Raw genomic sequence first — 26657 nt, 5'->3', positions numbered from 1 at the left:
TCTCAATCTAGATCAGGACTACTGCAGAGGATAAAGGGTTAAAGGCTCTCCATGACAAGGTCCTCATCCAAACTGATGACCACATATCAACAATTTGCTTTTTAGAAGCTATTCATGCAGTTGCTAATTGCAAGAATGATACTGCTTCTAAAATGTATAAATAATTGTTTCCAGCAAGTTAGGGCATGGCACTGTATTCATCCGAGTGTTTTACTCCCATGCAAAAACACCAGGCATTTGCAGAAACTTTAAAAGAAGTAACGCCTATTATAACAGCTCCCTTAATTTTCCATGCAATATTTCTAAAGTGAACAAAAAGTTTGTATGTTATGTACTTTCATTCACATTGAACGTGCAGTATCTAATTACAAACATCTGGTCTGATATTTGGTTTCCTTCCTCATAACACCCACTAAGAGGTTGGATTTTGCATATGAGAAACAGTATATGTAGGAGTGGCCAAGCTGAATGACACATGGTAACTTGAGCTGAACATTTTCAAATACGAATAATGCTGGGGGGGGGGTGTCTATTCTTTCCTTGTTTCCTTATTACATGTTTTGCAAGCATCCAGTCAAGTGAGACATACTTAACATTTGAATCACAAAATAAAATGCCACAACCCAGATCGTTCTAAACTCATTTGCCACGGAGTCTCTTTGAGTCAGGAAGTGCTCAGTAAATTCTGTTCATAATTCTCTTCTGGCAGTGAAACGTTTCCTTTCTGAAAAGGAAAAGATAAATGGCATTCGCTTTTCATTATGGATACTTTTGCAAGCAAGTCTGTGTTTGAGAGGGAAGTGGTAAGTAAAATGGATGCTGAGTAAAAGTGTGTTTCTTACTTTGGAAATTTACAAGTTTAGGAATCTCAGATGAAAGTGGTTGTGCTGTTTAAAGGATCCAGGCTATCTCAAAATGGAAAAAGTCATTATCAGTCTTTTTGTACTGTGTTTTTGTACTGAGGATTAACTATAATTTCCCATTGGTCTTGAAATGTAAAATAAAGCTTTCTTTTAACACAGTATTATAACCACTTTTAAGAATAGAATATAACAAATGAAACTGATTTCTTTACTGGAATTTAAAATATATCTCTCTGTTTGTGCATCTGTTGAAATAACAGCTTTACTTTAGGTTTATATCTCCCTGAATGAAACTGTTGAAGAAAGTAGTTGATGAATTTGTTTTAGTGGAATACAGTAAAATTATTTGTGTGTTTGTGTGTGTGTTTTAAATCAATTAAAAGCTGCTTTTCTAGCACTGGGAGTCTGTCACTGACACTAATAATATAACAGCCCTGACCAAAGCAAGACTCAAGGTAACAGGTAGCTATTTGATTTTTCTGCCCTTCTAAAGATTGAAGTGGGGGAGGGGAAACTATTCGTGTAATATGGTGTGGATGACCTGCAATTAGCAGGACCTCCCGGTATATCCTTTCTTATTAAAACCAGATTAACTATTTTGCTAAGCAAGTACCAGATGTGAATGTCTGTCCCAGGATTCCTTGGTGTTTGTTTCCATATATTTTATGTGTTTTACTGTCTATGTCAACAAATATATCTGCTGTGCATGTGTGTCGGGTTTGGGCTATGTTTGACATTAAGGAGGAGGGGAGAGGGGAAAAGGCCTTGGGATTGTGTCCTCATTGAGTTGTATCCACTTCCACCCATGCAATTTAGTCCATCCATTTTCACTGAGTCCCGCCCCCCATGCCTGTCTAAGCCCTCCACCTGAAAAGCTGGTTCTAGGGATTAGGGAGCCTCTGGCACATGGCATGGAGGGCTCAAGGATCTAAAAACATAGGTGGTTTTACTTGTACAAGTAGTTGTGCTTGTTGCTAAGGCAGAAGCAGATGCAGATGCAAGGCAGAGGACTGTTATTGCACTTCTACATCTTTTTCAGATTATCTTTTGGGGGGAATCCCACTGAGTACTATGGGAGGAAAGTGAACTGTGGCAGCTTCTGGGTTGGTGTAGCTTTTTCCTGATTTGGGGGCATGTCAGAGAACTACTAGAATGATATTGAATCCAGTGCCTTCCCCTGGTCCATCTCTGGCATGCCCCCTTTTCAACCCTAGTGATATCAGAGCTTTGAGGTCAGGAAGAAAGGGCTACAGAAATTTCCATGGCAGAGGGAAGAGGGCATCCAACATTAGATCTCTCCCACCCTCCAAGGTCAAAACTCTCATGATTTTGATGCCCCCTTGGGGCCATCAGGTCCCAGGGACTGTGGAACAGAAGGGTGAATATGTCTGTAATTGTTTCAGGTGGTGAAATAATTAAGACATCCCAAGAGAATTGTTGTTGTGCACTTATAGATAACAGAGCTTCAGAAAAGAACATCTATATTTGTGAGATCACTGGGATTCTTTGTCTCTCATTATTTAAATTTAAATATATTATTGAACAATAATATAAATGGCTTTTTTTCTTACCTAAGAAAGAAGGGCACAAACCAACTAAAGTGGAACACTTTAAATTTCTATAGTTTTCAATAGGTGAAGATGAAATGTCTGAGAGAGAGGAAGAGGTCCGCTGGGCCTCAACAGTTTGAAAAGAAAGATGCTGGCAACATAGCAATGCTAGCAGCACATTTGACTTTTCAAACAGTTGGGGGAAGGAGGGTCCCAGTGAGCCTTTCCCGTCTGCAAGGGAGAACTCTTCACCTATCAGTTACCCTCTCCCTGGTCCCCTAGGTCAATCCTTTGCCCTATGAGGAATGGGAATAGGTTGGTGAGCAGTGGAGAACAGGATGCTCAAGTAAGCAGAATCAAGGCAAGTTTCACCACCTACAATGAATCTGTGCCTTTTGGGATTCCTAGCTTGCTGAATTCCATGCCCTCTTTGATGAACAAGGTGATACCACCTCCAGCATGTCCTTCGCTGCCCTTCTTATATAGTTTTATATTCAGAGATAATTGTTTCCCACTGGTTCTCTCCATTCCTACAGGTTTTTGTAGTGCCCCACTATGTAGGGACGCGGGTGGTGCTGTAGGTAAAACCTCAGCGCCTAGGACTTGCCGATCGTCAGGTCGGCGGTTCAGATCCCCGCGGCGGGGTGCGCTCCCATTGCTCGGTCCCAGCACCTGCCAACCAAGCAGTTCGAAAGCACCCCCGGGTGCAAGTAGATAAATAGGGACCGCTTGCTAGTGGGAAGGTAAACGGCGTTTCCGTGTGCTGCGCTGGATCGCCAGATGCAGCTTGTCACGCTGGCCACGTGACCCGGAAGTGTCTTCGGACAGCGCTGGCCCCCGGCCTCTTAAGCGAGATGGCCGCGCAACCCCAGAGTCGGACACGACTGGCCTGTACGGGCAGGGGTACCTTTACCTTTACCTTTACTATGACACTATATCCTAAGCTTCTGGCTGTACTGAAATATTCATGCTGTGCTTAATTTTTTTTAAAAAAAATATTGTTACTTCTTATCCCACATTTGTTGCAGGATCCCTGTTTGCTAGTTTATAGAGGGAAAGATATCATGCTTTGATACCAGATCTCCCCACAGTAGTAGTACTCAAATGCAGATCAGGAAAGCATGCAGTTAAGATCTGCAGGTAGGCTTTCAGCTAACAGTGTCAGACTTGCAGTTGTATGAGCAGTTCAAAGAGCTCAGCCCTCTTCCCCTTTAATTAGCTTCAGTGGTAAATTACAGGCAATCATTATATAGCCGTTAAGTGTTCTTTGCAGAATTAATTTTCCACCCAGAGGTCTCTTGGCATTTAGGAAGACGGTTTTGAAGCAAGAACTGTAAAGGGGAAATGGAGCAAATGTGGAACAATAATGCTATTGTTCACTCTAAGCTTGACGCTGTCAAGATTGCATGTGGTCAGTATTAGAGGTTTTCGTTAGTTAGTTAGTTAGTTTGTTTGTTTGTTTTTTAAAATCTGAGTCCAATGTTTGATTCAAATAATTGGAAGCTCCTACTGGAAATACCCTTCCATCCTTTGGTTTCGAGTTTTCCCTAGGCACAGTCACCATATTCTTAAGCTGCCAAATTCTGCCTCAAATATCAGGTAGTGCAGCAGTAAACTTGAAAACAAATGATATATGCACACAGACCAGGCCCTAAGGGAAATCTCTGGAGATAGAAAAATGAAAAACTCTGTGCCTGTATTGTCAATAGATGACACTTTCAATCTTGCAGTAGGACAGGAGTCCCTTCTATGCCGTTTGAGAAGCTTATTCTTCTGCACTCAGTTACAACTGAATTCCCAACCAATGTTATTTGACTGACATGAACACTTAGGAGACATAGTATATTGTTCTCTAAGAACATATATGTATGTGCACCTTTCCATAGGAAGGGATCAAGTCATAAATGCCCATATGCTGGTATTAATATCCTGCCTTAGCTCCGCTGTAATTGTGATACACACACTTCGGCCATTGTCCTGGGGAGTTCCACTGCAACCTCCTTCACGTGCACACCAGTCTTGCAGCCATATCAAGCGGTCATTGTTCCTCCTGATTCACCAGCTCCTATATCTGACACAGGTCCTGGACTGACAAATTTTCTGCACCTACGTCTTCTTAAAAGACACTTGAAAGTCTGTTCCCCTTTGCCAATATCTCTCCCTAAAGGCTGCTTGGGATTACTTTATGCTTGTTTTTTTTACTACAATAATGCTTAAATCTAATTACAATGTTAAAAGTGTCCTTGAGATTCAGGCCTTAAGTAACTTATTTTGGGTAACTAAAGGCTTTTAGACAATTGGCTCACTAGGAAGCAGGCAATATTTTTAAAATTAGGTTGAAGGCTGTATGCTTCCCCAGAGAAAAGTCAATATAGTGATGTGTTTATCCTGTGCAATAATAATATTTGTCCATGTGAGAATATGTATGGGGATTTCTTGCATACCATATGGCTTATTGCTATTCTCAATCCAAACAGTAACAGCTGCTGCAGTTATGTGAGATGAGTTTTCTCAAATTGGAGATATGCAAGGCTAGTGGAAGATGGAGCTGCTGCTGTCTATAGATTTATTCCAAATAGCATAATTGTCAGCTGGCATTCTGTCCACCATTTCTTCTTTCGAGCATTTTTTTGTTTTTGTGTGTTGGGATACATTTTTTTCTGGAATAAATAGCAAAAGGCTTGTAAAGAAAACAAGGCATTGACTGAATATTTCTGAAGAAAATAGGAAGTGGTGCCACAAACAGAAGACACATTACATTAAGTAACAAGTAGCATTGCAGCCTAATCCTATACATGTTTCCTTTTAAATAAGTCTGATTGTTTTCAGTGGGGCCTGCCCCCTGGTGCATACAACTGCAGCCTTGATGTGCCATGTTTACTAGCATTATTTGACATTTAAAAGTGACAGCAGATCTACCCCTTCAGGAAAAATTCAGCTTGGGGGATGGGTAGCGTGTAATGCATATATAGAGTCCTAGATTCAATCCCTGGCATCAATAGATAATGTTGGGAAAGCTCCTAATCTGAAACTCTGGAGAGTCACAGCCAGTCAGTATAGACCAGAAGTGATCTACAGGGCTCCAGCTTCTATCAACCCCAGCCAACATGGCCAATGGTTAGGTATGATGGGACCTGCAGTCCAGCAACATTTGGACAGCATCACATTGGCTACTTCTAGTGTAGTCAGTACTAAACTAGATGAAGCAATGGTCTAATTTGGTATAAGAATGATGAACTAAATAGCCTAGCCATTGCCAACTTGGATGTTTTGTAGTACAACTCCCATCAGTCCCAACCAGCATGAGCAGCTGAAAATGGGACTGATGGGATTTTCAGTCCATGACACCAGTTTGGCAAAAATTGGTGTAGTCACTATTAGCATACACCTGTGGCTGTGTAGCTAGGAATATTATTTTGTGTAATCTGGTTGCTTCTCAGCTCTTTGTGTTTTCCATTTATGTTCAAATTGTAGGTATCTCTTATTTCCCAATTTCTGTCGTCACTGTTTTCCAACTTATACTCATTGGTGAGGCACTGTTTGTTGCTTCTTTCAGGCCTTAATTGGACATTTCCATAAATATTTGAATTCTGCTATCAAGCACTTGAATAGGGTGATTTATCAATGCCACTCAATTCTTTCAGCATCAAGAGAACATCCACATATTAAAGAACTGGTTTGCATACCTGGCCTTTAAATCCAAGCTTCTTTTTGGACGTGGCATTTAAACCTCTGTCATTTCAGTCCCAGTTCAGTCATCTGCACTTTCTCAATATACTAGGCAGGTGAAACATTGTATTCATTAGGACTTATCTCACTAAAGCACATTCAGAAGAGGATGGAACGCTTATAAGGAACACTCTGTAGAAGTGCCCATTAGCAAACAAAACAAAAACAAAAAAACACCCGCAAAAGTCAAATGCAGGTTTGCAGCTTGATATTTCACTGACAAGTGAAATACAATAGTTGGGGGGGTTCTAATAGCACCATTGTGTTACAGTTCAAAGGGTCTGGCATGCAGCTCTTGGTGTGAAAGTCTAAAGCTCTTCCTTTTAAGTCAACAGTATGATCCATATGCTGTTCAGCAACTGACTTTAGGGCTTCTACATGCACAAATGTATACACATAACCACACCAAGACTTCCAAATCACAGAGCTTTCATATCTCTTTTGGACGGGCTTTTTACTCTATATGCCACATCCTAAAAACCATTTACTACTCTAAAACTTGACAAATAGCTGGATGTGAGTCCACTCCAAACTGAAAGGGCATAATATTTAGATTGACAGGTGCATTTTGAGGTGATACGAACAGTGCTTGATATTTGATGGACTAATCACCCATCTGGGACACTTCTTCAGCCACTGTACAAAGTCCTTTGGAAAATATTCTCAAGAGAATGGGCCACCGGTATACGGTTCATCACTTTCCCACTGCAAAAGGAATATTTTATGCTAGTAAAGAAACAAGCTAAATAGTGTAGATAGAGCCTGGTCACCTTCCTGAGCACTGCTTGGCTTCTTCAGGCAGTAGAAAACTGGAAGAAGCAAGTCAGTGTGCAAGCTGCATGAGCCAGTCAAAATCTGACTGGTCTTCTGGAATTAAAATAGTTAAGCTTCACTTGTCTTATATGGAATAGCTGCAAGAGAAATTAATCATGACAAGAACTGACAGTAACATAAATTGCAAGACAAAAACAGCTCCCAGTGCAACTAGTCAAGTGTGAGGAATATACTGAGCTTTTGTCCTTTCTATTTGTCTACAGTACCAGACCCAGAATCCCCATAATTTTCATTCTAAGCATAATCCTTCAACGTTATGGTGCTTTGAGCATCCCTTGCAGCACGGTATGATTACCCCAATCAGAATCATAGATAGAGCAATCCTACCTATGCTCACATTGTGCTGGGACCAGAGCTACACTGTCGGAGACATGCACAGAGATATGTGCTCAGTCCATAAAGGAAGGGGGGGTTGAAACACACACAACCAGAAAATATAGTAAAGGTAAAGGGACCCCTGACCATTAGGTCCAGTTGTGACTGACTCTGGGGTTGCAGTGCTCATCTCGTTTTATTGCCCGAGGGAGCTGCCGTTTGTCCGCAGACAGCTTCCCGGTCATGTGCCCAGCCTGACTAAGCCGCTTCTGGCGAACCAGAGCAGCGCACGGAAATGCTGTTTACCTTCTCACCAGAGCGGTACCTATTTATCTACTTGCACTTTTGATGTGCTTTCGAACAGCTAGGTTGGCAGGAGCAGGGACCGAGCAACGGGAGCTCAACCTGTTGCGGGGATTCGAACCGCTGACCTTCCCTTCAGCAAGTCCTAGGCTCTGTGGTTTAACCCACAGCGCCACCCACGTCCCTGTCTTTCAGGTAGTAGTTGCAGCTTAAGAAAGTCCATATTCATACACTTTGTTTTGTGCCTGGTTTTTGTGGTGGCAACCGTCGCGTAGTGGTAAAAAATTTGAAGCATATCTTTTCACTTTTAAAAATCTGTTTTGTTTCTCATTTAACAGTTTTCTCAGCTATTACATCAAAACAAAAGGTTTCATTTTTCTTTTTTTGTTTTCCCTTGAGTTCAGTGCATAGTGATAAATTGCTCTCAGGATAAAAAAACGACTGATGATGAGGAATACGAAAAACATGTTCATTATTAATCCAGACAGAAAATAATTTGACTTTTAAAAATCAGGAAGTTGGTAACTGGTTTTGTAGAAATGATTACACATATGACATGATTATTTGTCTACTTAAAAGAAAGTAGATACCATTCCCCCCATAAGAGAATTGAGGTACAGTACAGAGTCGTCTGCGACTGGACCTAATGGTCAGGGGTCCCTTTACCTTTACCTTTACTCTGCCCTACAATTGGAAAATTATATGCATTTCCACCCATTACTGTGAGAAAATGACTTTCTATTTTAAAAAATCCAATCGAGTAACATTTTCGTGTAATTATTCGCTAATATTCTGCATGATTGAATTAAGAAGGAGAGTTAAAATATTGGGAGCACAGCCAGCTGTGTGGCTGCTTCAGGTGGCACTATGAGGCTGGGGGGAGGCGAGGAGGAAGGCAGGAACTGGTGTCTGAATGGGTGCAGCAAAATTTTTAAAGTGTTTAAAATGTTCACTCTAGTGGCAGCCAGCACTGCTTGGGAGCTCAGTTTTTCTTGAGTAGTTCCCTACACCCCAGCTCCCCCTATCGATTTGGCCAACATCCCCTGCCCTGCAAATCTGGCCTCAACTACTACTCCCACTGCAAAGAAAACCCTGGCTAGCTATTAGCATGCTCACCCTGTTCTCATGACCATTTGTGCTTCCTTCCCTGTGGTATCTATCCTGTTGTGTGTGTTTTTATGAAATGCTGCACTTTGATGCATTTTCCCCTAGACCAGTGATCTGATTAGAGAAAAAGAATGGCCTGTCTGCATTTTAATCTGGTATTGTGCACATCTCCCCTCTCTGTCTCCCCACCTTCCATATGAGTTAAGCTACTTTCCACCTGCATTTGGTAATGCAATTAAATGATGTTGAGTAAAGTGCATTTCAGAATCATTTTCAGATGCTCAGATTCACACATTCTCCATTTCATGAAGAGGCAGGAGTGGAGACGCACTCATTGGCCCCATCCTCTCCATCACGTCTCCGTCGCTTTACATGTATTGTGGGTGGAAGTCTGAAACAAAAATCTTGCTCTATGTATGTAGGGTACCCACATGATTTAGAACAGTCAGCATGGCTCCCTGTTCCAGACCTTTCCCAATTCCAGTGCATGTAGGGAACATGACTCCTACTGTTCCCTTCTCACATTATGGCAAATGTGTGAGTTTGAACACTAGGAGAGGGCTACAGTCTTGCTTTTAACTACCTGGTGCAACCATTCCTTACACAAATGTAGCTCATGAGACCCCATTCATGCCAATGTAGGTGATAATAGGTATGATAATAAAGGAGTATGTGTGTTTGATTTGGTAAACGTTTTGTACTTGCCATCAAAACTGGCTTCAAAACTGGCTTAACATCATTTTTTTATCCTATCATTGCTAAGTGTGGCCGAGTAGGAAAAAGAATACTGCATCTGATCTTGTATTCCTCCACAGAACAACAAGAGAGTGGGTGCACTAACATTTTGTATTTCTGGTGTATCACCTTCTCTGGGGTGGAATGTTTTAGCCACATTCAGCAGCCATGTCATAATCACTTTGCCTCTTACCTATGATGTTCAAAACCACAGAAGTAATCAGTTCAGAGTATCTTGGATACACCTCCAGCTAACCAAACTATGTAAGCCACGTTAACTAATATAGTTTCACCAGAGAAACCATAGGTCTGCATAAGAGACCTCAGAACTAGACTGGAGGAGCCTTGGTGTCTGACTGATTACACCCATATAGAAGCTTCTAAAGGGAACTGTTGGTCTGATCTCTGCTGGCAGCTCTGCACTGCTGATGACTTGGAGGGAGTACTGCACAAGCCCAACAGAATCAAGTCGCCTTAGGCGTCAATGAGGTCCTGTCAAGCCACACAGTACTGCTTTCTCTAGTCCTCCTCTTATTGTTATGGCCAGAAGATCTGCCTGAGCAGCTGTCCTGCCTCTTTGTCTCTCTTTCAGCATCCAGCCTGTGAGGATAAGGAACCACCACAGAAAACTCTCAGCTTCCTCACAAATCACAGCTCTTACATTTGCATGAGGGAAGCTATTATAACATTAAACTGGTTGCAGTTGGCTTCATGTCTGTTGATATGGCTTCTGTCATTAGAGCTTTAGCTGAAGCTACGTAACTCAGCTTTGCTCAGATCTGGTGAGACTGTATGAGCCTTTGTTTAGTTCTCCCTGGCTGTCTTTATAATGCTTGGGTTTATCATTAGCTTAAAAAGAGCATGGTACTAGTGGACTTGAATTGACAGGGGCATTAAATAGTTCTATTATAAAACTGGTACTTGAGTAGAAAAAGAGGCTGGCTTTTTAGCTCTTGATACAATTGTCACTACTGTGCGTAAATTAGGGTAAATTGAGACCATACATCTCAGTGAGGTCTCATGCTGTTCATTTTACCTAAAAACTAGAACACTAAGACCCATGGCATTCCAAGTCGAAGCCCCAACACTTTATGGCATATTCTTAAGAGAGGCTGGCACAAATTAGTGCACTTACCTGCATGACAAAAAAGGCCATTCTAGTTTTCCAAAACATAGTTTGGGAACTGTTCTAACAATCCTGAACAACTAAATATTCCCCTATCAACAGGAACATAGGGACTTGTTCCTTCTATTAAATCAGAATATTGATCCATCTAGTTCTGTATTGTCTATACTCTAAACTGACTAGCTGTGGCTCTCTGGGGTTTCAGACGGGATAGTCCCAGTTTTACCTGGATAAGATGAAGATTGAACCTGGGACTTGCAGGGCAAACACTCAACTATAGTTCTTCCTTAATCAAATATTTAATAGTCCAGTTGGGCTGTTTACAAGGTCCAGTTGCAAATGTCCAGTTGTGAGAGGAAGCTGACACAAGTCCTGTCTCCCACTCCATGCATTTCCCAATAATGGAAAAGGGCAGAATCCCTGCATGTATCATCTTTCAGGCTGTTTAGGTTTATGGAAGGTTTATGCCAGTATCAACACAGAGAAAGTTGTCAGGAGGCAATGTCTCTGGCAGTAATAGAATGCAGTTCACATTAGGAGCTGTTGCTGCTATTGGTCTGCTCTGTTTAAGCTGTTATTTTAAAGGGAAATCTTAGGATCAGTTGCTGGTGTAAAAGTTCATGGAGTACAAATGTTTCAGTTTAACATTATCCCCTTCAGTCTTCTTTTGCATGGAGGTACTGATAGAATGCTTGTTCTTCTTAGCCATCACAAATTATATACCAGTAATTTAATCTAAATGCAGGCATAGTAACAGGTGTGGTCACTTGTACTGGTTCATTGAATTTGAAGTGCCCTGCCCTTGTGAGCAAGACTTCTTTTTTGGAAGTGTATGCACATGCCCAGGCCTGCAGTGTGCATAACAAGCAAAACAACTAACTTAATGAAAGCAAGCAAAGCAACTAACTTAATGAAAGCTTCATAGGTTCATGAGTCTTGAACCAGAATTTCCACTGAACTGAATTTCCACTAAAGACAACACCTATCCTTTGGTCTTTTCACTTAAGTGTTCTGACTCCCCCCTACCTCTCAAATCTAGATCAAAAATTAAACTTAGGGCTTGAGCATATTTGATGTTTAACCACTCAGTTATTATAACCAGGTGTAACAGCTTCATTTATTCAAAGAAACAACAAGCTTTCATGACCAAAGGTACCGTATCACCAGTGGTAACATAGACAAGCTTCCTTTGCAGTGTGTCAGCATCAAAGGGCGACTCCACACATTATGGTTGTTGTGCGGAATAACTGGTGTTACTGGTGTTTCTTGCAGAAAATATAAAGTATGGATATCATACACATAAATATGCACATGTTTCTTTAAACACCCATATACATAAATCTAGAAAATATCATTATGCCAGGGTTCTTAAATGCATATACACAGTGTTTAAATATGTATATATACATTTGTACGAAGTCTGCATTTTATGTATTACGCAGGCATTTCCTGTAGCACTCGCAGTGAAGGGCTCCTTTTGTTCATGAGAGGCATTTGATGATTCCACTGGCAGAAGTGGCGGAGAAAGGCAAAATTAGTCAATCCCCCGCCTTCCCCTGCAGGTCCTTCCATGCTGTTCCCAAGGGCTCCCCAACTTTCTGTAGCAGATTTTCAGGGGTGCAAAAAGATGCAGGTGAAAAGGGCAAATTGGCAAACGCTGCCTTTCCCTTTTGGGCACAGGAGTGTCCTGTGAGCAGAACCTCATTAGCAGAAGGGAACTCCAGATCCAAGGATATTCAAGAAATTAAATAATCCAATATTAGCTGCCTTCCTGATGGGCTAGATGTAAACTGGAATTATCATTCTTGTGTCTTTGATATGTAGACATTAATACACAGGAATCAGGGCTAGACAGAGATAGCTAACAGGAAAGGGGGGAAATAACAATACAGCACAGCTTATTTATATTTAGAGGGAATTGCCCAAGTACCTCTGTTGGACAGAACACATTTCTAGTTGTCCTAGGGCCATGAAACATTTACATAATAACTTACATGCTCTGGATGAAACTTCAAACAGCCAAATGATCAAAGTTGGGTATGAGAGAACTGCAAAAAGTGCTAAGGATGCACTTTTTGCAACATATTATTGCACACCACCCCAATCTCTGAGTGGTGCAAGATTTCAGGCATTCCAGGTGCTTTCCCAGGGTTTGTATTTCCTTTGGAATGACGGACAGTAGAGAATGTGGTGTCTTTATGGTATATTGCAGGCATCCCCAAACTTGGCCCTCCAGATGTTTTAGGACTACAACTCCCACCATCCCTAGCTAACAGGACCAGTGGTCAAGGATGATGGGAATTGTAGTCCCAAAACATCTGGAGGGCCGAGTTGGGGGTGCCTGGTATATGGTTTATTTTCATATAACCTGAGCCTGCAAAGGAGGAAATTTGTGCTGGATCCAGGAATTAGAAGGGCCCCGAGCACAAAGCTATCCCGCCAAACTCATAGCAATATAAATTGCTGAAGTATTTTATCTAGCCCTAAGAGAAAGCTTTAGTTTTGAATAATTAAACTACTACAAGCATCATTTCCCATAGAGTATAAGTCAGTGACCTGCGTATAAATTATAATACAGAAAACTAAGGAGTGTGAGTTTTTTAAAAAAGAAAAACCACAACTATCTTTTCTTGAAAGAAGGGCCATTGTGCCTTCTGGAGAGATCTCTTGAGGAACAAATGGGCAATTGATCCTCAGGATCATCATCCACTTTCTTAAATTATAAAATAAAAATGATTGGAGAAAATGGATTTTTACTGCAGCCATTAAATGAAAAGATCTTATTCTAATTGTAATAGCATTTTTTTCATCTCTGCAGTCTAATCTTATTCTTACTTCAGACTAACAATGCCCTTTCCTCTGGATCTGAATTACTTTTTTCATTTGAATTAACTTTTAAAACATATGCAAATAAGAAAATATTTAATTTACAATTACTTTTGATACAACTGTTCATATGTCAGTTTAGTCACACATATGCCCTTTTCTCAGCAGTGAATGAAAACCTAATTTCATTTTTAGATGGGTAGATAGGCAGACCAGAAGCAGGTTTGCATGAGGCTGGGGAGAGCTGAGCTGGCAGAGTTAACAGTGCCTGCTTCACAGTTTCCCCCACATTCTGATTTTTGCCTAGCCCACACACATCATCATTTGTGATATATTGCCAGGTCAAAAATTATGAAACCAATATCATGATATGGACTTCAAACTGGCTTTGAATGATATATCGTCCAGCCTTATTCATGGTATAGCTTTCATCATAGGCAGAAGAATAATCTCCTTATCCTGGCCTTTGACACCTGAGATATGTATGTGTGTTCACAAAACATTTATTTAAAGATGGAGAATATTTAATGTGGGGAAACGGAAACAAGTAATAAAGCTCAGCTTTTAATCCACTTTTCATTCATATGACAGCCGGGCCAGATACTCCCAAACTGCCCAGACCAGTAAAAATAACCTTCATTTGTTCATATCCTGTTTTCTGTAGACACAGTTCACACATTCACTGCTAGTCATTGAGACTGAGGGATAATGTACCACCCATGCTTTTATGAAACAGGCCCTCTGGTGTCTAACATCATGCAATGCACATACATCCCAAAGGACATTATCAGTTTTAAGATTTGTAATGTCAGTAAATACACCCTTAATAATGGAGCCTACACAATGCTAGTTTAATGAAACCCTGCGTAAATACCGCAAGAACTATAAGCAAATGGAGATAATCCACACTCAGAATATCTTATTTTATATTGCACTATTTGAAAGCAGACATGGGGCTTGCTGATTTGTCACCCCACATTGCAGTGTTGTTTTGTTTTTAATTCTAGTGGTGAAATGTATTAGATTTAACAGAGACAAATCTAAGTATCAGGATAATAGAATAAGTACCGGTAGTCTAAAACCAGAAACTATGTGCTACATGCTAGCCTCTTATGAAAGTCTCCCATGATTTTGTTCCCAGAAACATTCAACCCACCATAGAATGGCTATTATTATTATTACTATTATTGCTCTCTGTGAGGTTATGTTCCAGCAAGTATCACATGTTAAATTGATTATGTAGTGTATAATTTGAAAAGAATGCATTCACCATTGGATTTACACAGTCAGTCTAAGAATGAACTCAGCAATTTCTGTCATATAAAACAGCTCCAAACCCCCACTCCCCCCCCCAAGTGTTTCATATTTTAATGAGTCAACTGCAGCTCCACACAACTACTAATTTCAACCCACTTGTCCAAAGGGACAGGCAAAAACATGCAATTTTACAGCAATTATAATCAGAGAAGAATGCTTAGCGGTAATGGTAGGCAGAAAAATTGACAGTCAAGAATTTAAAGCAGCATTTGCTACTTCTCCTGTTTCATATTCAATCATATAAGGCTTTGACAGTCTCCATTAAAATCTAGTTAATGGTAATTCCAGACAATAATGTCATGCTGCACAGCAACACTCCAACATAGTGACAGATTTTATGGTCTGCAAGGCCCTGTGCACAGCCCTTTTGAGGGGCCCTATTCCTTTGCCTAAATAAACGTGACTATGCAAAAATTATGGTTGTATGAAGAGTTGATAACAATAACGTTTCTGCCCTTGCACTGTGCTCCCCCATTCTCAAACAACTTGGGAACAATTCCTACTGCGGGCCAGGCAGGAAGAAAAGATGATGATGATAATAATGATGCCTCTGAAATGGGTTCCCCCTCCAAAAAAACAATGATGGAAAATGTGATGATGATCATAATTATGATAATAATAAAGATGATGATAATGCCTTTGTACTTCCTCAATCCAGGAAAAGGTGAAAATGATTATGCTGATGATGCCTCTGGGCTGGGCTCCCCGCCCCCCAAACACCCAGCAACTTGGGGAAAATCAAGGGGGAAAATAGTGGTGGTGGTGATATTGGTCGTTCAGCAATGGGACCTCCCCCCCAAAAAAAAACCCCTGGGAACCATCAGGGTAAATGTGGTGGTGGTGATGTCTCTGCACACACACCCCAAATATAACACCTTTCATGGGCAGCAAAGCAAAGAGAAGAGCAGAGCACTTCTTAGCTCCCCCCTTCTTAAAAAGTCATGCCGTGTGCAGCCAAAGCTGAGAAAGTGGAACGGCCTGGGCACTTCGGCCACCCCCAACATTCTCCAAGAACCAAGGGGGTGGCAACTATCCTGCTTCTTCTCTTCTCCCCATCTTTGTCCTGCAACAAAGGAGGACAGGAGTTAACATCATAGCCAACTGGAGTTGGAAATGGGTGGACCCTTCCACCTCTAGCAAGTGCCAGGAAAAGGATTATACTCTGCTTGTGTTGGGTTGGCAGCCCCCAGCTTAGAAAGTTGCCTGCACGTTATGCTTCATAACTTCCTTTCTAGAAGGGCAATAGGCTTAGGGGTTTTTTGAAATGAAAGTTTAGAATGGCATGGTCACTTCTGGCATGGCCCTTGCTGTAATCATTTAAATCCCACCATTATAAATCTGGCCTTGCCTTCCTTGGACCCCAGGGATATATTGTCTGGTGTCGAAACAACTCACTTTTCACTCACAGCTCTGACTTTACTCATTGGCTAAAAACACTGACAGGTGGGAAAAGCCAGTCTGGCTTTTTTAAAAAATAAAAAAAATGCTTAGAAGGGTACCTGCACATTGTGCTTCATGACTTTATTTCTAGAAGGGCTAGAGACTAATTTTTTGAAAAAACAAAACCTCAAAGTCTGATGCCCCTGTTCAGACACACCAAAGGCAGCCTTCATGGTCTCTGGGTTCACACACACACACACACACACACACACACACACACACACACCCATGGATTAGCCTCCACTGACTTTAATCAAGGAGTAGGAGAAACGAGGAGTGAAACAATGCAACTAACTAAAATAGTAGAATTCAACAATGGCAACTCATTGTTTGCAGTCATGTTTCAAAGGTATTCTTTCAGTTAGTAATGTATACTAATAACGTGGGGAGCCCTCAGCTTCCAGAGACCCTGATTCTGTGCACAATGTGCATGCTTATAAATCTGTCACTGAAGAAAACAGACTGTATACATGTGAGTGTGGGAATGTCTAGCTAAACATACTCAAACACCTACAATCTCATAAATACAGCTGCCACTAGAAAGCTTTCTTCCTCCTATGCAAAGTTTTAAAAAATTTGTTGATTGGAAAGCCTCCAGTGATGTGGGTGGATTTTTTTCCTGTGGCTTGTTTTTCCATGGAAATTTTCCCCCTGAAACTCTGGCAGTCCTACACTTCATCACCTGGATTTTGCCCATTTGTAGACTTGCATTTCTGCTTGTGGCTTTAATTTTACCACATTCTGTTCTAAATATTTCAATGTGGTAACCACTATAGTTCTATCTGAGATGCAAAAGTCCAGCTGCTATCATAATAAAACAGAACTCATTTCGCAGATTTTGGATAACTGAAGAGGGGCAGAGCCATGGTCCTCTCCCAAATCTTAAATACAGGTTCCCAATGTACATCCAAATTTTGTCTAAGAATTGCACCAGAAGTTTGTTTGTAAAGAGCTGAGAAAAGGACTGCCTTTTAACAGACCTTGAATTTAATGAGAATGGCATGTTAATGAAATGAAGTCCATAATAGCAGTCTACAAAAGCGTTAACACTGCATTTTCAGACTCTGTTCACATTGTGCAAGCATTTTATTTGGGCTTTAGGGTTAAAGTCAAATTAAGTGCAAATCCATAAATACCATTTTCATGGCATAATTACTGATTAGCATAATTATGTTCTAATGTAATTTCCTTAATTTATGTCTTAGCAGATTGGCAGAAAGTTGTTTTCTTCTCGAGCTGCTTAGAATTTGGTTCTTAGATGAGGTCATTGATCTCCAATTAAGCCAACCCCCCACCCTTGTAGCAGTATTATTAATGGAGCTCTTCATCATGGAAAGGCCGTCTTAGCTTTCTGGTAAAAGGTGGGGAGGAGGTCCTGCAGGGGTTTTCTTCCCTTTCCATCATAAAAACTGTAACAAGTGATTGCTAGACATTAAATGACAGGATAAGACCACAGGGATTTTTTTTTAAGTCCATTAAATGAAAATCTTTCTGATACTGTCAAGGGTGCCAACTTGAATAAAATATGGGGGGGCAGGTAAGCCCCACCCTGCATAATCAATCACATGATACAGTGCATGCACATCATTTGAATGGCAATGCCCATCAACTCTGGGGGGCAGCCCCCTCAAATATTGTTTTCAGGGGGCCAAAGCCTCCTTGGCCCCTAGAGGGTGGCTCCTCTGGATACTGTGCTGCTATCACACCCATGGACTCAAATGTACATGGCTGTTAGAATTTATCACAATGTTGGAACTAAGTCTTGAATATATTTCCTTCACTTCCTGTGCTGCTCTTCCCTGCCTCCACACTGATTCTGCTGTTGCTTCCATTGCCAGTGTCCCACCTGTCATCTCATCACAGTTTTCTCAAATGCTTTTCCTGGTGGTAGAGATAGAGTCAGATGTGAGCCCTCTATGGCAACATACTTTTAAACACCAAGCTATAAAGGCTCCATAGCTGACTTACATCCATATTTTTATCCTCAAAGATCATGCTATATAGAGCCTTCAAACACTGCATTCTTGTCTCTGTTCAGAAGCACTTTAAGGCTAAATGGAATGAGAACATAGGATTCCCTTGTGTAAAGGGGAAATGCTATGGCCGTGAGCATGTAGATCTGCTGGACTGCCCCACTGATAATTGGGTTATAATTATGGCAGCAATGAGTATGTGCCTGGTCAACTGGAGACAGTTATTATTTCCTCCAGGAAACAGCCAAGTTCTACATTGCAAGCTATTATGACAGAGAAATACAAAATCACTCTGAAACATCAGGGCCGATTTCTCCTGTCCCTTTCCCATGTAATTTACAGTTGCAATCAGTTACTATCAACTCACACACAGCACTCCTTCTCACAAATGCTAAGCCAAACTATGGTTTGGAGTAGATGAGCAAATGTGTGGGCTCCTGGAGAAGAGATCACAACCACTTTGCTGCTTCCTGGTGGTTTTGCTGCTGTGCAGCACTAAGCCATAGTTTGACTTAGCATATTGCCCAAACATGGGCTTGCGATTAGCTGTCCCATACAAACCACAAACTGTAAACCCATGGCAAAAGAAGAACAGCTTAGGGAGGAGCAAAGGAAACATTATATTCTCTCAATTCACCCACTTCCTCATTTGCACTAAGCCATGGTTTGGCTTAGTATTAGTGCAAACCAGGCCATTATGTATACATCCGTACCTTCTGCACAAAAAGCAGTTGCCTGTCAAATGTTAAAATCAGACACATGTCATCTCATATTGTGCCCAAATATCAATCTTGTAGATTGATCAGAAAATACTAATGAATAATTTTGTGGAATTTGTTGAGGCGTCTAAAAATATATTTTAATGTAATATGTAATGTATATGAATGGGAACACCCTTCTGGGTTTAGTTCATCCCAGCTCCCCAGCAATATCAATAGATGCATAGATAAATAAGGATGTGACACAACTGTGCTAATACCCTTCTTCTACTTGCTCTCCTTGTACAAAGGGGATCTGAAAAAAGTTGTGGGTTGACACTACGTTGCCTTTGAATTAGCAATAATCTCAGTGGATCGAGAAGGAGTGGAGGGAACAGGTTCAACAGTTCGCTGCTTCAGAGGGAACCTGAGGACACATTCTGTCTGTGCGGGATATACACTGGTTTTCCTCCACATTCTATCACCCACATTGATTTGTGTTGTCCTCTGGGAATCTTCCCAAGAAGAACAGCTGCCTAATACCACAAAGAGGAAATATTGGAAACTATTCTGAATCTATTGAGAACCTTCATGGTCTATGATTACTTTGTTTTTCTTTCAGAGACCACAACCTGTTAACCCTTGACTCCCCAAAGTCAGTGAAGAAGTACCCTCATTAAAATAGCACACTATTAAATTACAAACTTTTGAAAAAATCCTGTCAATAATGTCTAGGAGTAGCATTCCTGAGACATAAAGTTTAAGTACCTGCGTAGAAAAAGCACTTGTCTGTATATGTGTGTTTTATCTCCAGCTCTACCATAGATATATCAGTAGCATTCATCCATGGTGTTTTCTAGTAGAGCTGACTCTCAACTTACATTGGGGTTATGTTCCAGGGATAGCGTGTGAAGCCAAATCACGTATGGTCAAAACACATTGGGTTCAATGGCAGGGGGAATTGCCAAAGTCTTTTTTCCAGGATGCCTGCGCTCTTTCTGTCACCTCTTACTTTATTTTATTTATTTTATTTTGCCTATTGTATAAAGCTGAAAGCACACAAGTTAAATGTTGTGAGTTGAAAGGTATGGATTACCTGTATATGTTTCAAAAGGCTGGTATAGAGATGTTTTCGTGATGGCATTGAAATTTTACTGTACACAAGCTGCACACATGGAACTTGAAAAATATATTCCCACTTACTAAATACTTAAAATAGCATATAAGCCTTAGCATTTCAGCTGGCTTTTGGTTGCTTAATCCATTTTAAATGCTAATTATATATTATTTATTCTGAGATTTAGTCATTCTCAGTGCTATTCTACACTAATCTACTCAGAAGTAAACCCTATTGAGTTTTTTGAGACTTGCACTCTAGTAAGCAGCCTCAATAATGTTTTCTTTTGAATAACAGCTGATTCCAAACATGGCAGGTGGCTTTTCATCCTTCCACTCTGCATTTGTAGACTTGAAGACAAGGGCCCAAATTTGCCCTTTTGGCACTGTCATTTTAGAGAAGCTTAAAATATATTACATGTGACCAGTCTGAGCTCAAACATCTGCCTAGAAGGGGAGAAAAATGAGGCTGGACTAAACTGCAACTAAAGAGTCCTGACATTGTATTCAACATAGCACTAAGGTGATAATAGCATTAAGGCTTTCCTTGCCAACAGGACATTCTCCCCCCCCCCCGCCCACCCCATAAATCTGCTCTGAGATTCCGCCAGCCCTCAGGAGCAGGTTGGGGGATGGAATGGGGGAGGGATGGGGACATGGAAGGAGAAGAAGGGGGAAACCCCTTGCAGTAGTGCTAATCCTCCTGCTAGCACTAAAAGTTACTTGACTACCACCCCTGGGATTTTGAGTTCATTTGCACTTTATCAAAGTGGGCATTGAATCAAAGCCTTTTATCCCCCATATGCAAGAGACTGTTTAAACTCTACAGTTCCATACTAGTTATGCAGGGGTGCAAACCTGTGCATGTTGACTTGGAAATAGTCTTACAGTGCCTTTACTATGCCCCTAATAGCTTGTTGGGACCATTTATTTGTGGGATCACTCTGTGCCCACTTACCGTAACTGCTTTGATTTGTGGAACTGGTACTGTTTGTTACAGATGCCATATAATACTTGTTCCACAGCTACAAGAAATCAATACACTTCGGAACTCCCTGCCCATTGAGATCAGGCAGGTGCCCTCGCTGTGCTTTTTTCATGTCTGCCAAGCTGTTTTTTAGTCATACTTTTTATATTTCTTGTAAACTGCTTAGAGGTGTTTCTACAATTACACAGTATATAAATTTAGCTAGATTTTTAAAAATGTCATTTGTGTCTTGCGACACTTCCTTTCTGAGCCTGTGAATGAGAGGTTGCTCAGCAATGCTGAAAATGTGAGTGGGGGTGGGGAACGAAACCAAAACCCAAACAATTGCAAAAGTTATTGCCTTATGGTGGGGAATTGGATCAGTTCCTACAACTTTTTGTCTGAGACCCAAGGACAGTTGTGGCTGCTTTGTGATAAGAAAGAATTATTCATGTATTCTGACTGGCAGGCGGATTGCATCCTTTTTATGTAAAACTGCTGAAAAAGATAAAAAGCAAGCAATGCAAATGTTTTAGGAGCTTTGAAGCTAACAATTGATGTTGGACCAACTGTTTTCCCGCTGTAGGGCTGCCTTGTTTGTTTATTAAACTGTGTCTTCAGCAACAAGTGCTCCAAGGATGGGTTACAATTAAAAAAAACACACACCAAAACAATAAAACAGGAGCAGTCAACTGTTTTCAGGTGAGGTGGCGGGCTGTATTTAGGGTGAAGTCTGCATGCTGGTGGAGGGGGGGCAGCGATTGGTAGATTTTGGTAACATGGAAGTCATTTGGTGATAACATTCAGTGATGATGGGAAATATTCAGCATCAGTGGCAAGGCAACTTGGGAGAAGAGGAGCTAAAGAGAAGACTCCAGTGGGTTACTTGTATACCCATAGACCATGGGTGTCTCACATGTGGGGTGGGGAAATCCCATGAATAATATAATGCAATACTGAAGTAGTAAAAATCTTAAGTTTTGAATCTGCTGTTTTTAGTGCACTGCAATCCTAGACACGCTTGCCTGGCAGCAAGTCCACTAAGAAGACATGTATAGGACTGCACTGTCAGTCACATTAGGAGCATTAAGTATAATTTCAAAAGAAATTATGTCCTAACATGTTATGAAGAGATGATTAAGAAGTCCTAGTCAGAGTGTTGGTGGTTTGTGATCAGAAAATATTGAGAGAATTTGTACTGGATCTGAATTCTTTTCCCTTGTTTTATTCATAGTTGAACCCTGTTAGTTGTCTCTTCATTACCATGCCCATAACATCTTGATTCTGATGAGATTTAATTTTCACCTTACACCAGAGTGCTTAGACTACTGTGTAGCCTGGGAAAACAAGGAGACCTCATTGGAAACTGTCTGCTGTACAAAATACGAGTTGCTGAAGATATCACATATGACCAATAACTGAAAGTGGATTTTCTGGGTATATCCATGCATGAAGAAATCATTAGCTGAGCCTACAGCTGTGGTTAGTGTACTATAGCCAAAACCAGTTTGCTGTCCACAATTCTCGTGAAAATTCTTCTTAATAGTCTTCTTCTCCAAATGTTCAAATATTGTCCAGATACTGATACGTGACAGTTGGTATTTTCACTATACAGTATTTGATAAATGACTTCCAATGGTATTTAGTATTTAGTATCAGCACAGATAGTGTATCAAATCACAGTGGCTTTTAAATTTTCTGCTCACATCAGCTCATGCCAATGAAACACTGTGTGTCTGCCAGATTACATTGAAGTGGATCCTGGGCATGTCCTATGCTACACATTGTTTTCAGATGAATTAACTGTGTGTTTCCTGACTCAGTATTCACTTTGGGCTGTACATCAGATATCCATGATGGTGGACAAGCTGTTCATGCACCAATAGGCCTCTAAAGAAACCAGGATTTTCCACAAAATAGTTTGAATGCAACTGTTACATTTATGGGAGAATGCCATCGAACATAGCTATGTACAACTGCTTGTTAGTGAATTAAGGAGTTAAGGACCATAGAGTTGTATTTCAAGATAGACTCAGTTATGTCACACCCCCTCTCCTCTGGAGAAAAAGTGAAACTTATTTCCTGTTCCTCTCTCTCTCACACCATGTAACCAATGAAGTAAGCTTGCTCCCGAACTTACAGCATGTGTTTAGAACAGTATTCTGTATTTTCTACCCAAGAGTATTTTGCCTATATTATACTTGCTGCTACATGGTAGATTGCATGATTGAGACACTGGATCTACTTACTTAACAGTGTGTGGTCTGCTCATTGCAAAAGGGTAGCTCTGTGCTAGCCCTGTGTTTTGAATCCAGACACCAGCCGATTCTTCTGTTGTTCACCCACACACGTGGATCCACAGGGATTCATATATTTAAATTTCAAACAACAATATATTTGATGGTTGACAGTGTTGAATGGTTGACATTCAAAGTATTTGGTAGTTGACATGAAGTGGTATTAGGATTTACTAGCATTTGATTAATAAAATATAGTAATATTTAAGTTGACAACCTATGAGATTTCTTATTTGAAGCTTGCCAAAACCAAAATAATCAACAGAAGTCAACAAGTCTACAGCATTGACATTTTGAAACATTAACTGGTGAATTTACTTCATAGAAATACAATAATCAGCTGGAGAAACTGAAAGATTTGCAGAATTTAAAAGATTGGTGGATATTTGACTCAGTTCTTATTCTTAGGTGATGTGACTGGTATAAGTGTGGAGAAGATGGATGTGCACTAATGAGTGGGCATGAGACGACTGGGAGAATATCATTGAAAGAGAAGCTTTCAAGATGAAGAATAATTATCACAGCCGATTTAATACAGCCAGATTTCTCTGCACGCCCCAAAATGGAAGATAGTCCCCCGGCAAAAAAATAGGTTAATCAATTTTATATTTCAGAATAATGAAAAGGAGATCCAACATTACATATTTGGTGGCTGTTTTGTGTTGCATTGTGATGTGCTGGTAGTGTAACCGCCCCACCTTAAGTTCTTTTCCTTTCTCTGCTAGCTGACTGTCTATGTCAGGGGAAGCAGAAGGCTGTGCTTGAGTTCAGTGAGCTGGAACAGCATATTGATACACAGAGCAGGAATCTGCTCAAAGAGTGATGCACTTGGCAATAAGCAGCACCTTGAGTTCAGACAGAATGCACATCTGTGCCTCGTTGATAATGTAATAACCTTCATTACATCTTTGGCTGAGAGCACCTGTGCATACCCCTAAGAAGTCAGCCCAGGGCAGCCATTTTGATTGAGGTGATATTAACGGATCTCATTAAAACTGATGGCTATAGTGGTGCCCAGCAGCCCTGCTGCAGAAGGCATCTGCTGACATTTCTGTTATCGGCCTCAATTTCCAGGACTTCATCACTCAGCAATAAAAAGTTTGCTCAATTTTGAAGTAGAGCTGCCATACACTTAAAAAGAAAGAAAGGAACTAAGATTATTTGAAATGAATTACTTACTTCTCCTCAGCTTGTCATTCTGATGCTGTCATAAACTCACAACATCATAGGCTTTAGTTATGCAAAACTATGTGATATTTTATAACACACTTAATTTTCAGATGGTGTAAGAGAATGCAATCAGGCTTGCTCTCAGACTACAATCTGAGGCTGATAACTGGCATTTATCCTTCATCACTTGTAGAGGTGAGATGATTGCTCATTGCTCTGCTACAAAAACTAGGGATATATGTTCAGTATTCAAATACATGGGTTGGATAGAGGGGATTGAGAAATATCAGCAGAGGAGGCAAGGTCAGGTAAATCTAGACAAACGAGATCAATAATTTCCTGAAAGCTGGACTGAGGCAGATCTGACCTAGGTAGAACTGCTCAAGGCTCTCAGCCAATTAGATGGCTGAGGATCAGAAAGAAGTTGCAGTGGGGCATTGGGGAACCCTGATATCTAGGGGAATACTCTTCCAAACTTCATCAGTAAAGGAACTATAAATTATCAAGATTTATTATTAAAATGTATTAGTCATTTCCATAAACATAAATGTGAAAATGAAACGTAGGTCTTCTTAGTATTCAAAATAATGTATTAACCAATGTGAGTGTGTGTGTGCACGCGCACCCCCCCCCTTAGAAGAGATTATTTCTATGCTGGCTTAGAAATATACGGTATTCAGAACATGTTTTTATGTTTGTAGAAGTCATTACAATGGTACCCTGGGTTAAGTACTTAATTCGTTCCGGAGGTCCGTTCTTAACCTGAAACTATTCTTTTTTATATAGAATATTTACCGGTATTAAGATTTTCAATAATAATACAATGATAAATAAAAATAAAAAATAACAAAAATACAAAAATAAAAATAATTAAAAACACACAGAATTTCCATTACTTATTTTCCTTTAACTTATTTCCCGGACCTCCTCATACCTCCCTTTTTTGTATTCCAATTCAAATTGTTAGTTCAGCAAATCCTTACCATTAAATTTTACTTATTTCTAAACCTTTTTTTCATATTCTCTTAAGCATTACAGCTGGAAACCACTTAATTTCTATCCAACATCATTCTAACATTCATTAATTTTACAATATTTCTGTAAATAGTCTTTAAATTTCTTCCAATCTTCTTCCGCCAACTCTTCTCCCTGGTCTCGGATTCTGCCAGTCATTTCTGCCAGTCCCAACTATTAAGTTAAGAAACTGTTCTTAACCTGAAGCACCACTTTAGCTAATGGGGCCTCCTGCTGCTGCCGTGCCGCTGGAGCACGATTTCTGTTCTCATCCTGAAGCAAAGTTCTTAACCCGAGGTACTATTTCTGGGTTAGAGGAGTCTGTAACCTGAAGCGTATGTAACCTGAAGCATATGTAACCTGAAGCGTATGTAACCCGAGGTACCATTGTATTACAATTCTTGGACATCATAATATCTGTCAGAAGTTGGAGGAGAATAATAGCTGGGAACACAGTTGTCCACCTACTTAGCCCAGAAATTTTGTTCTTTTATAGTTTAATATAGTTGAACTATATATATTTCCCTCCCTATATGTACTTTCCTTCACTGCTTTTAAACACCTAAAAAAAAAAAAAAAAGCTGGAAGGCTGCATCATGACTAGCTGCCCTCTAGGAGGCAGTATTAATCCTGGATTTCCTGAGTGGTGATGCATTGCTAATGTCCAGAAAAACAGGCCAATACACATGCGTTAAAACTTTTATTTGCATGCATGCTGTCTGGGCCTAAAGAGAACAAATTAAGACAAAAAGGTAAAGCATCAGGCCAATAATAAAAAGCGTGCAATTATTTCAGATTTATATACCTATTGACAATATGAGAATATATGCAGTGTCTGTTTGGAAACAAGGGTTTTGCAGTTCTGACATTACAGTTTTTGAAAAAAGACTAGGCTCTCTTGTGTTACTTATTATATTATTATCTAAGTGACGTATCTGGGGAGAAAGGAAAACCTGAGATGTGAAATATTAAAGGTGACTAGATTCGTGATCTGAAAAATAGTGTGTTCAATGGACTTTGATGTTTTCACGTAAGCATGCTTTAAAAATACAATCTTACTGTTCTTGGGCTGTGACTGGCGGCCTAGAAAACAAGAGATGCCAAAATTGATTTCTGTCCTTGGTCTGAAATATAGCGTAGGAGACAGAAACTGCTTCTAATAAACAATTCTGCATAAACATTGCCAGTGGAGTCACCTCATTGGATAAGGTCTTTGTCTATTTGGTTGGTTGGTTGATTGATTAATATGGACTCTGTGGGGTCAGAATCTAGAAGGT

General features: G+C 40.4%; 1 protein-coding gene across 3 annotated transcripts in view; it reads left to right on the top strand.

Moving 5' to 3' along the window:
• LOC309366493 (SAM and SH3 domain-containing protein 1-like) overlaps window positions 1–26657 on the top strand; it is a 515345-nt gene that overhangs the window by 336727 nt on the left and 151961 nt on the right. The window contains exon 1 of one of the 3 annotated variants that reach the window (XM_081905131.1): window positions 650–803. The exons of the other annotated variants lie outside the window; for them this stretch is intronic. Coding sequence (XP_081761257.1) covers window positions 762–803 — 42 coding nt within the window. The 5' untranslated portion in view covers window positions 650–761. Of the gene's footprint in view, window positions 1–649; window positions 804–26657 lie in introns of those variants that run through there. 3 annotated transcript variants of the gene reach the window in all.

This window comes from Podarcis melisellensis (assembly GCF_964234715.1).
Source record: "Podarcis melisellensis genome assembly, chromosome: 3".
Classification (NCBI taxonomy): Eukaryota; Metazoa; Chordata; class Lepidosauria; order Squamata; family Lacertidae; genus Podarcis; species Podarcis melisellensis.
The sequence above is the reverse complement of the archived record's forward strand: the minus strand, read 5'-3'. Positions and strand labels throughout refer to the sequence as shown.